This window comes from Kogia breviceps, chromosome 1 (genome assembly GCF_026419965.1).
Source record: "Kogia breviceps isolate mKogBre1 chromosome 1, mKogBre1 haplotype 1, whole genome shotgun sequence".
Taxonomy (NCBI): Eukaryota; Metazoa; Chordata; class Mammalia; order Artiodactyla; family Physeteridae; genus Kogia; species Kogia breviceps.
Genome location: NC_081310.1, coordinates 30,195,272 through 30,210,231, shown reverse-complemented (window position 1 = coordinate 30,210,231; position 14,960 = coordinate 30,195,272). Strand labels below are relative to the sequence as shown.

At 40.8% G+C, this 14,960-nt stretch overlaps 1 protein-coding gene across 3 annotated transcripts in view; it reads left to right on the top strand.

Moving 5' to 3' along the window:
- The window catches only part of SMYD2 (SET and MYND domain containing 2), a 93,859-nt gene that overhangs the window by 53,572 nt on the left and 25,327 nt on the right, over window positions 1-14,960 (top strand). For all 3 annotated transcript variants that reach the window (XM_067029779.1, XM_067029775.1, XM_067029770.1), the window contains exon 12: window positions 10,738-10,772. In XM_067029779.1, coding sequence (XP_066885880.1) covers window positions 10,738-10,749 — 12 coding nt within the window. In that variant the 3' untranslated portion in view covers window positions 10,750-10,772. The remainder of the gene's footprint in view (window positions 1-10,737; window positions 10,773-14,960) is intronic.

The window sequence follows — 14,960 nt, the reverse complement described above, 5'->3', positions numbered from 1 at the left end:
CATGACTCTTTTTTTTTTTTTTTTTTAACATCTTTATTTGAGTATAACTGTTTTACAATAGTGTGTTAGTTTCTCCTTTACAACAAAGTGAATCAGTTATACATATACATATGTTCCCATAACTCTTCCCTCTTGTGTCACCCTCCCTCCCACCCTCCCTAATCCCACCCCCTAGGTGGTCACAAAGCACAGAGGGGAACTCCCTGTGCTATGCTGCAGCTTCCCACTAGCTATGTAATTTACATTTGGTAGTGTGTATATGTCCCTGCCACTCTCTCACATCGTCACAGCTTACCCTTCCCCCTCCCCATATCCTCAAGTCCATGCTCTAGTAGGTCTGTGTTTTATTCCCATCCTACCACTAATCTCTTCATGACATTTTTTTTTTTTTAGATTCCATATATATGTGTTAGCATACGGTATTTGTTTGTTTTTTTTTTTTTTTTTTGGCCTCTCACTGTTGTGGCCTCTCCCGTTGCGGGGCACAGGCTCCGGATGCGCAGGCCCAGCGGCCATGGCTCACGGGCCCAGCCGCTCCGCGGCATGTGGGATCTTCCCGGACCGGGGCGCGAACCCGTATCCCCTGCATCGGCAGGCGGATTCTCAACCACTGCGCCACCAGGGAAGCCCACGGTATTTGTTTTTATCCTTCTGACTTACTTCACTCTGTATGACAGATTCCAGGTTTATCCACCTCATTACAAATAACTAAGTTTCATTTCTTTTTATGGCTGAGTAATATTCCATTGTATATATGTGCCACATCTTCCTTATCCATTCATCTGTTGATGGACACTTAGGTTGCTTCCATGTCCTGGCTATCGTAAATAGAGCTGCAATAAACATTTTGGTACATGACTCTTTTTGGATTATGGTTTTCTAAGGGTATATGCCCAGTAGTGGGATTGCTGGGTCATATGGTAGTTCTATTTGTAGTTTTTTAAGGAACCTCCATACTGTTCTCCATAGTGGCTGTATCATTTTACATTCCCACCAACAATGCAAGAGTGTTCCCTTTTCTCCACACCCTCTCCAGCATTTATTGTTTCTAGAGTTTTTGATGATGGCCAATCTGGCTGGTGTGAGATGATATCTCATTGTAGTTTTGATTTGCATTTCTCTAATGATTAATGATGTTGAGCATTCTTTCATGTGTTTGTTGGCTATCTGTATATCTTCTTTGGAGAAATGTCTATTTAGTTCTTCTGCCCATTTTTGGATTGGATTGTTTGTCTTTTTGTTATTGAGCTGCATGAGTTGCTTATAAATTTTGGAGATTAATCCTTTGTCAGTTGCTTCATTTGCAAATATTTTCTCCCATTCTGAGGGTTGTCTTTTGGTCTTGTTTATGGTATCCTTTGCTGTGCAAAAGCTTTTAAGTTTCATTAGATCCCATTTGTTTATTTTTGTTTTTATTTCCATTTCTCTAGGAGATGGGTCAAAAAGGATCTTACTGTGATTGATGTCATAGAGTGTTCTGCCTATGTTTTCCTCTAAGAGTTTGATAGTGTCTGGCCTTACATTTAGGTCTTTAACCCATTTTGAGTTTATTTTTGTGTATGGTGTTAGGGAGTGTTCTAATTTCATACTTCTACAGGTAGCTGTCCAGTTTTCCCAGCACCACTTATTGAAGAGGCTGTCTTTTCTCCAATGTATATTCTTGCCTCCTTTATCAAAGATAAGGTTACCATATATGTGTGGGTTTATCTCTGGACTTTCTATCCTGTTCCATTGATCTATATTTCTGTTTTTGTGCCAGTACCATACTGTCCTGATTACTGTGGGCTTGTAGTATAGTCTGAAGTCAGGGAGCCTGCTTCCTCCAGCTCCAATTTTCGTTCTCAAGATTGCTTTGGCTATTCGGGGTCTTTTGTGTTTCCATACAAATTGTGAAATTCTTTTTTCTAGTTCTGTAAAAAATGCCAGTGGTAATTTGATAGGGATTGCATTGAATCTGTAGATTGCTTTGGGTAATACAGTCATTTTCACTATGTTGATTCTTCCAATCCAAGAACATGGTATATTTCTCCACCTATTTGTATCATCTTTACTTTCTTTCATCAGTGTCTTACAGTTTTCTGCATACAAGTCTTTTGTCTCCTTAGGTAGGTTTATTCCTAGATATTTTATTCTTTTTGTTGCAGTGGTAAATGGGAGTGTTTTCTTAATTTCATTCTCAGATTTTTCATCATTAGTGTATAAGAATGCCAGAGATTTCTGTGCATTAACTTTGTATCCTGCTACTTTACCAAATTCATTGATTAGTTCTAGTAGTTTTCTGGTAGCATCCTTAGTATTCTCTATGTATAGTATCATGTCATCTGCAAACAGTGACAGCTTTACTTCTTCTTTTCCTATTTGGATGACTCTTTTTGAATTATGGTTTTCTCAGCGTATATATGCCCAGTAGTGGGATTGCTGCGTCGTATGGTAGTTCTATTTGTAGTTATTTAAGGAACCTCCATACTGTTCTTCATAGTGGCTGTATTAATTTACATTCCCACCAGCAGTGTATGAGGGTTCCCTTTTCTCCACACCCTCTCCAGCATTTACTGTTTGTAGATTTTTTGATGATGGCCATTCTGACCAGTGTGAGATGATATCTCATTGTAGTTTTGATTTGCATTTCTCTAATGATTAATGATGTTGAGCGTTCTTTCATGTGTTTCTTGGCTATCTGTATATCTTCTTTGGAGAAATGTCTGTTTAGTTCTTCTGCCCATTTTTGGATTGGGTTGTTTGTTTTTTTGTTATTGAGCTGCATGAGTTGCTTATAAATTTTGGAGATTAATCCTTTGTCAGTTGCTTCATTTGCAAATATTTTCTCCCATTCTGAGGGTTGTCTTTTGGTCTTGTTTATGGTATCCTTTGCTGTGCAAAAGCTTTTAAGTTTCATTAGGTCCCATTTGTTTATTTTTGTTTTTATTTCCATTTCTCTAGGAGGTGGGTCAAAAAAGATCTTGCTGTGATTTATGTCATAGAGTGTTCTGCCTATGTTTTCCTCTAAGAGTTTGATCGTGTCTGGCCTTACATTTAGGTCTTTAACCCATTTTGCACATTCTTCTTAATTCCTAGATTTTATGTTTTCTATAGCTATTAGGAAAGAGCTCTTTTCTTCTGTATATTTTTTAACTGTTAAGTCTGACAAGTTTTCCCTATTTGTTGTTAAAGATAATAAAAAGTAAAATCACATGAAATTGGTGAGTTTGATCCTGTTTTTGTCATTTTATTGCATATTTGTGTGGTTTTCTTATATTTATCTTTTGCTCTTTTGAGTTTTCTTTTCTCTCTTTTTTAATTTGCTTCCTGCTAATAGAGTATTTGGAAATAAACAGGGCTGTCTACTCATGGTTAGTTTTACGTCTAAACTATAGGGTAAGAGTACTTTTTCTGTTCATCAACCAAAGAAACCGAGTCCACTTACTCATACCATTAATGACAAAACAAATTAGCATATGTACCTATTCTCTTGCCAGTCTACTTGACTTCTCTCCACGTTCATTGGTATTTTGTCTAGTATCATCTTTCTTTTGTTAAAGTAGATGCTGTACAATATGATATAAGTTGTAGGTATACAATACAGTGATTCACAGTTTTTAAACGTTTTACTCAATTTATAGTTATTATAAAATGTCAGCTATATTTCCCCTGTTTTACAATATGTGCTTGCAGCTTATTTAATACCTAATAGTTTGTACCTCTTAATCCCCTACCCCTATATTGCCCTCCCCGTTCCCTCTCCACACTGGTAACCACTAGTTGGTGCTCTGTATCTCTGAGTCTGCTTTTTGTTGTTGTTGTTATATTCATTAGTTTGTTGTATTTTTAAAATTCCACATATAAGTGATTTCACACAGTATTTGCTTTTGTCTGACTTATTTCACCAAGCTTAATGCCCTCCAAGTCCATCCATGTTGCTGAAAATGGCAAAATTTTGTTCTTTTTTATGGCTGAGTAGTATTCCATTATACATACGTACCACATATTTATTCTTTATCCATTCATCTGTTGGTGGACACTTAGGTTGCTTCCATATCTTGGCAATTGTAAATAATGCTGCTATGAACATTGGGGTGCATGTATCTTTTCGAATTAGAGTTTTTGTTTTCTTCAGATATATACCCAGGTGTGGAATGTAGTTCTATTTTTAGTTTTTTAAGAAACCTCCATACTGTTTTCCACAGTGGATGCAGCAATTTACATTCCTACCAACAGTGCACGAGGGTGCCTTTTTCTCCACATCCTCACCAGCATTTGTTATTTGTGTTATTTTTGGTAATAGCCATTCTGACAGGTGTGAGGCGATATCTCAGTGTAGTTTTGGTTTGCATTTCCCTGATGATTAGTGATGTTGAGCATCTTTTCATGTGCCGGTTGGCCGTCTGCATTTCCTTTGGGAAAAAAGCCAGCTCTTCTGCCCATTTTTTAATAGGGTTGTTTTTTTGACGTCGAGTTGTATGAACTATTTATATATGTTGGATATTAATCCCTTATTGGTCATTTGCAAATGTTTTCTTCCATTCAGTAGGTTGTCATTTCATTTTATCAGTGGTTGCCTTTACTGTATAAAAAGCTTCTAAGTTTAATTACGTCCTATTTGTTTATTTTTGCTTTTATTTCCTTTAGGAGATGATCCAAAAAAATATTGCTGTGATTTATGTAAAAGAGTGTTCTGCCTATGTTTTCCTCTAGGATTTTTATGGTATCTGGCCTTACATTTAGGTCTTTAATCCATTTTAAGTTTATTTTTGTATATGGTGTTAAAGAATGTCCTAGTTTCATCTCTTACATGTAGCTGTCCAGTTTTCCAAGCACCACTTATTGAAGAGACTGTCTTTCTCCATTGCATATTCTTGCCTCTTAATTGACCAAAAGTGTGTGGGTTTATTTCTGGGCTTTCTATCATGTACCATTGATCTCTATATGTTTTTTGTGCCAGTACCATACTGTTTTGATTACTGTAGCTTTGTAGTAATAGTCTAAAGTCAGGGAGCATGATTCCTCGAGCTCTGTTCCTCTTAAGATTGTTTTGGCAATCTGCGGTCTTTTTTGTTTCTATACAAATTTTAAAATTATTTGTTCTAGTTCTGTGAAAAATGACATTGGTAATTTGATAGGGATTGCATTGAATCTGTAGATTGCCTTGGGTAGTATGGTCATTTTAACAATATTGATTTTTCCAATCCAAGAACATGGTATACCTTTCCATCTGTTTCTGTTGTCTTCAATTTCATTCATCCGCATCTCATACTTTTCAGAGTACAGGTGTTTTGCTTCCTTAAGTAGGCTTATTCCTAGGTATTTTATTATTTTTGATGTGATGGTAAATGGGATTATTTCCTTAATTCTGTTTTTGCTAGTTCATTGTTAGTGTATAGAAATGCAGCAGATTTCTGTATATTAATTTTGTATCCTGCTACTTTCCCAAATTCATTGATGAACTCTAGTAATTTTCTGGTGGTGTCTGTAGGATTTTCTATGTATAGTATCATGTCATCTGCAGACAGTGACAGTTTTACTTCTTTTCCAATTTGGATTCCTTTTATTTGTTTTCCTTCTCTGATTGCTGTGGCTGGGACTTCAAAACTATGTTGAATAAAAGTGGCAAGAGTGGGCACCTTTGTCTTGTTCTTGATGTTAGAGGAAATGCTTTCAGTTTTTCACCATTGAGCATGATATTAGCTATGGGTTTGTCATTTATAGCCTTTATTATGTTGAGGTAGTTTCCCTCTGTGCCCCCTTTCTGGAGAGTTTTTATCATAAATGGATGTTGAATTTTATCAAAAGCTTTTTCTGCATCTATTGAGATGATCATATGGTTTTTATTCACTTTGTTAATGTGGTATATCACATTGATTGACTTATGGATATTGAAAAATCCTTGCATCCCTGAGATATCAATAAATACCACTTGATCATGGTGTATGATCTTTTTGATGTATTGTTGGATTCAGTGTGCTAATATATTGTTGAGGATTTTTGCATCTATGTTCCTCAGTGATATTGGCCTGTAATTTTCTTTTTTGTGATATCTTTGGTTTTGGTATCTGGGTGATGCTGGCCTCATAGAATGAGTTTGGAAGTGTTCCTTCCTCTACAGTTTTTTGGAATAGTTTCAGAAGGACAGGTGTTAATTCTTCTCTAAATGTTTGGTATAATTCACCTGTGAAGCCATCTGGTCCCGGACTTCTGTTTGTTGGGAGTTTTAAAACTACTGATTCAATTTCATTACTGGTAATTGGTCTGTTCATATTTTCTATTTCTTCCTAGTTCAGTCTTGTGGTGTTGTACCTTTCTAAGAATTTGTCTATTTCTTCTAGTTTGTCCATCTTATTGCCATGTAGTTGCTCATAGTAGTCTCTTATGGTCCTTTGTATTTCTGTGGTGTTGATTATAACTTCTCCTTTTTCATTTCTGATTTCATTGATTTGGGCCTTCTCTTTTTTCTTGATGAGTCTGGCTAAAGGTTTATCACTTTCATTTATCTTTTCAAAGAACCAGATTTTTGTTTCATTTTTTTTCTATTTTTTACATCTGTATTTAATTTATTTCTGCTTTGATCTTTATGATTTATTTTTCTTTTACTAATTTTGGGTTTTGTTTGTTCTTCTATCTCTAGTTGCTTTAGGCATCGTTAGGTGGTTTGAGATTTTTCTTGTTTCCTGAGGTAAATTTGTATCACTTTAAACTTCCCTTTTGCTTTTTGCTTTTGCTGTGTCCCATAGATTTTGGATCATTGTGTTTTTATTTTCAGTTGTCTCTAGGTATTTTTTGTTATCCTTTTTTATTTCTTCAGTGATCCAATAGTTCTTAAGTAGCATATTGTTCGGCCTCCATGTGTTTGTGTCTTTTCAATTTTTTTCTTGTAGCTGATTTCTAGTCTCATAGCATTGGGGTCAGAAAAGATGCTTGATATGATTTCAGTTTTCTTAAATATACCGAGGCTTGTTTTGTGGCCTAGCATGTGATCTGTCCTGGGGAATGTTCCATGTGCACTTGAAAAGAATGTGTATTCTACTACTTTTGAATGGAGTGCTCTATACATGCCAGTTAATCCATTTGGTCTAATGTGTTATTTAAGGTCTGTGTTTCCTTGTTGATTTTCTGTCTGGAAGATCTGTCCATTGATATAAGTGGGGTGTTGAAAATCCCTTACTATTATTGTGTTACTGTCAATTTCTCGTTTTATGTCCATTCATATTTGCCTTCTATATTTTAGGTGCTCCTGTGTTGCGTGCATTTGGGTTGGCCAAAATGTTCATTTGGGTTTTTCCATAAGATGTTACAGAAAAACCCAATGGAACATTTTGGCTAACCCAATATATTTACAATTGTTATATCTACTTCTTGGATTGATCCCTTGATCATTATGTAGTGTCCTTCTTTGTCTCTTTTAACAGTCTTTATCTTAAAGTCTATTGTGTCTGATAATAAGTTTGCTACTCCAGCTCTCTTTCAATTTCTTTTGCATGGAATACCTTTTTCTATCCCCTCACTTTTAGTCTGTGTGTGTCTCTAGATTTGAAGTGAGTCTCTTGTAGGCAGCATATGCTAATGTATGGATCTTGTTTTTGTATCCATTCAGCCACTCTGTGTCTTTTGGTTGGAGCATTTAGTCTGTTTACATTTAAGGTAATTATCTATATGTATGTTCTTATTGGCCATTTTGTTATTGTTTTGAATTTGTTTTTGCAGGACTTTTTTTTTCTTCTTTTCTCTTCTTGTGGTTTGATGACTGTCTTTAGTGTTATGTTTGTATTCATTTTTTGTGTGTATCTATTATAGAATTTTGGTTTGTGGTTACAATGAGGTTTTTGTCTCACAGTCTATATATATGTATATATATACACTCCTCAAAATTACTGTTTTTGATATCATATTTTTTATCGAATTGTTTGTGTATCCCTTAACTGCTTATCATGGATCTAGGTGATCTTACTACTTTTGTCTTTTAACTTCCCTACTAGCTTTCTTTGTGGGTTATTTCCTACTTTTACTGTATGTTCGCCTTTACCGGTGAGCTTTTTCATTTCATAATTTTGTTTCTAGTTGTAGCCTTTCCTTTTTAACCTAGAGAAGTTCCTTTAACATTTGTTGTAAAAGTGATTTGGTGGTGCTGAACTCTCTTAACTTTTTGTCTATAAAGCTTTTTTTTTTTTTTTTTTTTTTTTTGCGGTACGCAGGCCTCTCACCTCTGCGGCCTCTCCCGTTGCAGAGCACAGGCTCTGGACACGCAGGCTCAGCGGCCATGGCTCATGGGCCCAGCCACTCCGCAGCGTGCGGGATCCTCCCAGACCGGGGCACGAACCCATGTCCACTGCGTTGGCAGGCAGACCCCCCAACCACTGCGCCACCAGGGAAGCCCCATTGTCTATAAAGCTTTTGATCTCTCCATCAGATCTGAAGGAGAGCCTGGCTGCATATTCTTGGTTGAAGGTTTTTCCCTTTCATCATTTAAAATATCTTGTGCCACTCCCTTCTGGCCTGCAGTTTCTGCTGAAAAATCAGCTGATAGCCTTATGGAGATTCCCTTCTGTGTTATTTGTTATTTCCCTTGCTGCTTTTAATATTCTGTCTTTATCTTTAATTTTTGTCATTTTTATTATAGTGTGTCTTGGTGTGTGTGTTCCTCTGGGTTAATCCTATATGGGACTTGCTGCACTTCCTGGACTTGGGTGACTGTTTCCTTTACCAGGTTAGGGAAGTTTTCAGCTGTTATCTCTTCAAATATTTTCTTGGGCCCTTTCTCTCTTCTTCCGGGACACCCCTATAATGTGAACATTAGTGTGCTTGATGTTGTCCCAGAGGTCTCTTAAAATGTCATTTCTCTTCATTATTTTTTTTTCTGTTCAGCGGCAGTGATGTCCACTACTCTGTCTTCCAACTCACTGATTTGTTCCTCTGTATCATATAGTCTACTATTGATTTCTTCCAGTGTATTTTTCATTTCAGTTATTGTATTCTTCACCTCTGTTTGGTTATTCTTCATATTTTCTAATTCTTTGTTAAACACTTGGAACTACTTGCTCTGTGCATCCATTCTTCTCCTGAGTTCTTTGATCATCTTTATGATCATTACTCTGACCTCTTTCTCTGGTAGATTGCCTATCTCCATTTCATTTAGTTCTTCTTCTGGCGTTTTAATCTCGTTGTTTGTCTAGAACATGTTCCTCTCCCAACTCATTTTGTCTAAGCTGCTATCTGTATTTTTACATATGTGGTAGATTAGTTATGTTTCTTGACCTTGGAGAAGTGGCCCTCTGTAGCAGATGTCCTGTGTGTCCCAGCAGCACACTCCCCTCTTGTCACCTAAGCTATATACTCTAGGGGTTCCCCCTAAGAGGGCTGTGTGGGTCCTTCTGTTGGGGCGGGCTGGCTATGTGGATGGTCTGGTAGGCTGGGTTGGTCCCTAGCCCGGTTGGTTGCCAAGCCCTGCCTTGTGTGGATGCTGCTGGCTGCTGGTTAGCAGGGCTTGCTTGCGAGGCAGCTGGCTGCAGAACCTTAGGCAGCCCAGGCTAGTGCTGGTACACTGGTGGGCAGAGTCAGGGTCCAGAAGACTCCAGGGCTGTTGCCTGCCCACTGGTGGGTGAAGCCATGTCCTGGATTTAGTGCTGGACTGCTGGCAGGCAGGGCTGGGTCCTGGAGTTTGGCTGCAGGGCCCAGGGATCCTAGAGCTGGCGTCAGATTGCTGTTTGGGGTGGGTGGGGCAGAAGTGGAGACCAGTTACTGACACAGTTAGGTATGGGGTCTGGGGTGTCCCAAAGCTTGTGTTGCCCTGCTAGTGGGCAGTGCCAGGGCCCAGCAGGTCCCAGGGTAGGGTCTGGCTTCTTCTGGGCAGGCTTGGTCTGCAGGCCGCAGGATTGTGGTTTTCTTACGTCTGGCGTCTGCCATCTGATGGACAAGGCTGCTTTAGAGGTTAGCGCATGGCTGGTCTACAGGCTAGGCAGGGCTGGTGCCTGTCCACTGGTGGGTGGAGCTGGGCCTTTCCCCTCCGGTGGGCAGGGCCCTGTCTAAAGGGATGTCTAGAGGTAGCTGTGGCCTCAGGAAGCTTTTAGGCAGCCTCTCTACTGATGGATGGGGCCGTGCCCCTGCCCAGTTAGTTGTTTGGCCCGAGGCATCCCAGCACTGGCACCTACAGGCTGTTGGCTGGGGCCGGGTTTTGGCACTAATGAGCTAGATGTAGGATACCATGATGGTACAAGCGCCAGTGTCCACACAGTAGAATACACCTCGCTATGGCTGCCACCAGTGTCTATGTCCCAAGGGTGAGCCACAGCCACCCCTGCCTCTCCAGGAGACTCCCCAAGACCAGCAGGTAGGTTTGGCCCAAGCTCCTATCAAATTACTGCTTTTTCCCTGGGTCCCAATGTGCGAGAGATTTTGTGTGTGCCCTTTCAAAGTGAAGTCACTATTTCCCCCAGTCCTGTGGGCCTCCAGAAATTAAGCCCCACTGACCTTCAAAGCCAACTGCTCTGGGGGCTCATCTTCCCAATGCAGGACCCCTGGGCTGGGGAGCCTGATGTTGGGCCTCCCCTCACTCCTCACTCCTGTGGAAGAACCTCTGCAGTATAATTATTCTCCAATTTGTGGGTCACTCCACCCGGGCGGGTATCGGACCCGATTATATCGCGAGTCTGCCCCTCCTACCCTTCACGTTGTGTTCCTCATTTATGTCTTTAGTTGTAGAAGATCTTTTCTGGTATGTTCTGATCTTGTTCATCAATGGTTGTTCTGCAGATACACTTGTGATTTTGGTGTGCTCGTGAGAGGAGGTAAGCTCAAAGTCTTTCTACTCCGCCATTTTTCTGGGCTCTCCTATCATCTTTTTTTTCCAAACTTGATGTGGTTTTTCTTTTAAAAACTATCATTGTTTTGTTGCCACAGTCAGCTTGTGTACAGCACAATCTATGTGTTTTCACTAGTGAAATTTGTTTGCCATCTCCTTTCACCCCAGTGTGGTTTACAGTACCCTCATTTCCATGATGTGAAACAAGCGGGACCTCTGTAGGTGAATGACTCCTTGTACAGTGATAGGGCTAAAAGTGGGTTCCTCACTGAAGTGGTTATAGTGTCCTGCTACTCCTCAAAGGGACATAAAGTATCCACCCTCATCACTCGGGGTTCACCATGTGTGTCTGTGGCAGTTGAGTGACTGAAAATATGGGGCAGGGCAGCCACCTTTAAATCTAGAGATGAGTTGTGCTGTTGATGAAGTTGAAAGACAAAAGCAACGATTTGGGTCTTCTGTAGCAGCCTGCTGCTTGGCTTTTCTGGGCCAGCAGTTTGGGCTCTGAATAAATGACAGCTGCGGGGGGGGGACTTGGCGTTTAATAACGGTTGTCACTGCAGCTGTGAGTAAGCTCCACTTCTAGGTTCTTCGCTCCATTTACCTAACAAACGATCACCCCTTTCAGCTTTATCCTAGCAGTGATGACTTTTGGAAATTTCAAGCTGATTCTTCAGTGTGATCCAATTATACAGGAATGAAAAGTGGGTAGAAATAAATGGGCTTTAAAGAAGTGAAAAGGCAGATTTTCCCAGATACGTTTGCCTATGAAAAATAATCCTGAGAGAAGATGCTTTCAATTAATGCAAACATACATAGGACAGAAAAGATTCAGCTGTTTTCTCTGGAAAAAAAAAAAAAAAGTTTATTGCATTTGGAAGTCAATAGATATCTTTTACAAAAAAGGTTAGAATAAAGATCTCACATTTGTAAAGGCACATATGAAACATTTTACAGCAATAACAAGGGCAGTGAGAACATAATACACAACTAGGACAAATAGCTAAAGACTTTATAAAAACAGATAGGAAACAGTGCAAAAATACTGTCAAAAGTCAGCTTCATACACCTCTTAATTGTGTATAAAACTGGCAAGCATAAGCTTATTTACTGATATAAAAAAGCACATAGAATAGCATGCATAATTTTATTTAAGGCTTTTAATATTATTAAATTGAGAGGGAGTCTATACCAAAGTAAAGTTGACATGTGATTAATCACTCCCCAACTTAGGGAACGTCCTATAAATGTCTCACTCCCTCTCTCCCCTTACAATTAGTTTGTAGTGAAGAGACTGGACCTCCATCTTGCAAGGTAGCAAGTGCCCACCACGGGGAGAAGAATGTGTTATCAGGATCGCAAGCCCCTATCTGGAATGCATCTCTCACAACAACAATATGATAGGTGGTTCAATGTCTAGGTCAGCCCATGCCAGCCAGATCTGGCTGTCACCGCCCTGCTGTTCAGCCGTGTTGGACATCAGAAGGCTTCTGTGGGCTGACCTAAGACCCTTAACAACAAACTGGTTTCTACATTAGGGACTTGTCTGTACGTTCGAAATGAGACCTATTAAATGTCAATTGGTTTGAATGATAAAACAATTCACAACATTTTATAAAACACAGACCAAGGAAAGCATCAAAATACTGAATTAAGTCTCACGACAATAGTCCAATGAAACAAAGTAGATCAGCGTGTTCCTTGATGTAACACAAATTACCTAAGGTTACCTAACAGTCATCTGCATATGTAAACCTCTTTTTCCCCATTTACATATCCTCAAGCAAGTTAGCTGACTACTGAAGGAACAAAGGACATACACAGGAAAGCATCTCTGGTGAAGAGTAACCTTACTTTTGAAAGGATAAGGTTAATAGATTTTTAAGATTTCAAACTGGCAAGAAAGTTCAGTCAGAGAAGTTGCAATTAACATTTTACGGTATTCCAAGTTGGGGGGAAAAATGGCTCTGAACGACAGCTCTCAGTTCTAAGCTGAAGGTATTTATTAGCTAACACTACATAAGTTCAGGGAGGTGGGAGGCCCCTGAGAAATGCTGAGAACGCCAAGCACCTCTGCTCTGAGAGCCAGCTGAGCTCAATGCAGAGCAGGGTTCCTTAGATGTGAGCAAACTAGTTCCACCCTAAGGCACAAAAAGACCCCAATCTAATGTTTTCAGCTTTTCCCCAAAACCTCTGTCAGGTGAGGCAGCCTCTGTGTTTCCCTGAAGGAGGAGGTTAGGAAGAAAAAATAGGACACATTGCAGACTGGAAGAATAGCGTGTCCTGCCCCTCCCTAGACAGCGGAGGACGGCTCACAAGGCAACGTATAAATGTCCCTGCGGAGCCCAGAGCTACACCCATTTCAGCAGATGGGCCAGGCTGCGTAGAGGTGATGGTGAAGGGAACAGAGTCGGCAGAAGGAGGCTAGAAACAAATTAATCTGACCACACGTGCCGTGATGCCAAATGCAGCCGCTGTGGCTCCATGTCAGTTCGCCTCAAAAGAAGCCTGAGGGAGCGGTGCAACCTTTGTCCGAAACAGGACTGACCATCGATCCAGCCTGTCTTCACTCCTTCTAGTACTGAGTGACTGCCCGTCGCCAAGGGGAGAAAGGGGGTAAAGACAGCTTCCTGGTTGCCGACGGCACCTAGCTATTTTCATTATGGTTACTTCCCTTTGCCAGATTTCATCCCTTGAAACTACATAAATGCCAAAATTTTTTTGAAACTGTATAGGCTTTTCAGGATTAAAATTAGATTTCCAAATTACATAATTTGGAGAGATGTAAGAGAGTGATTACCTATGACTAGATTCAGCTGCTTTTGTAGGGGTTGCTAAAAGGGTAGGGAAAGGAAAGAAAAGGTGTGCTGTCGAGAGCTGATCCATAAAACAGATGAAAAACAAGAAAAGGCCGGCATAGCCCTAAGTGAATGGGGTGCTCTTGGAAGAGGGTGACGTCACAAAGCTGTCCCACCTGTGCCCTCAAGTGAGACAACGAGCTGCTGTTACTACTGATACATTGACGTCTTCCTGGTTTTTATGCCCCGATTAGAAAACACGATGTGCTGGGAAGGGGGACCCGGCTCTGCAGCCCCAGGGGGCCAGAGGAGAGGTGCGATCAAGGTGTACAGGAGCTGTGGTAGCTAACTCCGGAGCCGTGTGGTTGAGCGAATCTTCTGCTAATAAGGTTGTAAGGAAAGGGAGGGCCACCAGCAAGCGAGGGGAGGTGGTCTTTCTGAGCAGCGAATCCAGGCAGGCATCAGAATCCAGAACATTCGTCAAGCTCCACTGCAACAGTGAGGACACGGTTTAAAACCACGAGGGAGGGTGCGGACTTCCCTGGTGGCGCAGTGGTTGAGAATCCACCTGCCAAGGCAGGGGACGTGGTTTCGAGCCCTGGTCCGGGAAGATCCCACATGCCACGGAGCAACTAAGCCCGTGCACCACAACTACAGAATCTGCGCTCTAGAGCCCGCGAGCCGCAACTACTGAAGCCCGTGCGCCTAGAGTCCGTGCTACGCAGCAAGAGAAGCCACTGCAATGAGAAACCTGTGCACACAACGAACAGTAGCCCCCGCTCGCCGCAACTAGAAGAAGCCCGCGTGCGGCAACGAAGACCCAACATAGCCAAAAATAAAATAATTTAAAAACAAAAGGCAAAAAACTATGTGTGAGGGTGAAACAGATCTCCCCACTACAGCAAGGTCTTTCCCAGGATCACCACCTCACCTCCATCCCTCCGGCCTTATAGAAAGGGAGGGAGTAGGAGAGACGTCCCCGAGTTCGGAAAATTGTGAATCAAGAACTTTTTGACAGAAACTTCAAGGCTGGTCTGAAAAGCCTTCCTCTTTCTCTTCCCATTTATAGCTCTTCTCTGGGCAAGCTTATGGCATTTTTTGGAAAGAATGATCTTGATGGCCCAAAGCGTGGCAGAAGGAACAGTGACTTTCTAGATAGATGCGTTCTCACGTTCAGGCTGCCTATCAGCTTTTGCCGTCCTGTCTTAAAACGAAACGTCCTTGAATTTATTTTTAAAATGAGAGGGCCGATCAAAGCTCCAAACAGTAGGAACTGATGCACATCCTCCTTTGTACTGCACCAAGCAGCAATAAATTATGCAGTCCTGTGAAATCGATTGATGCCAGATATTCAATGCCAGGCTCATGGACATTTT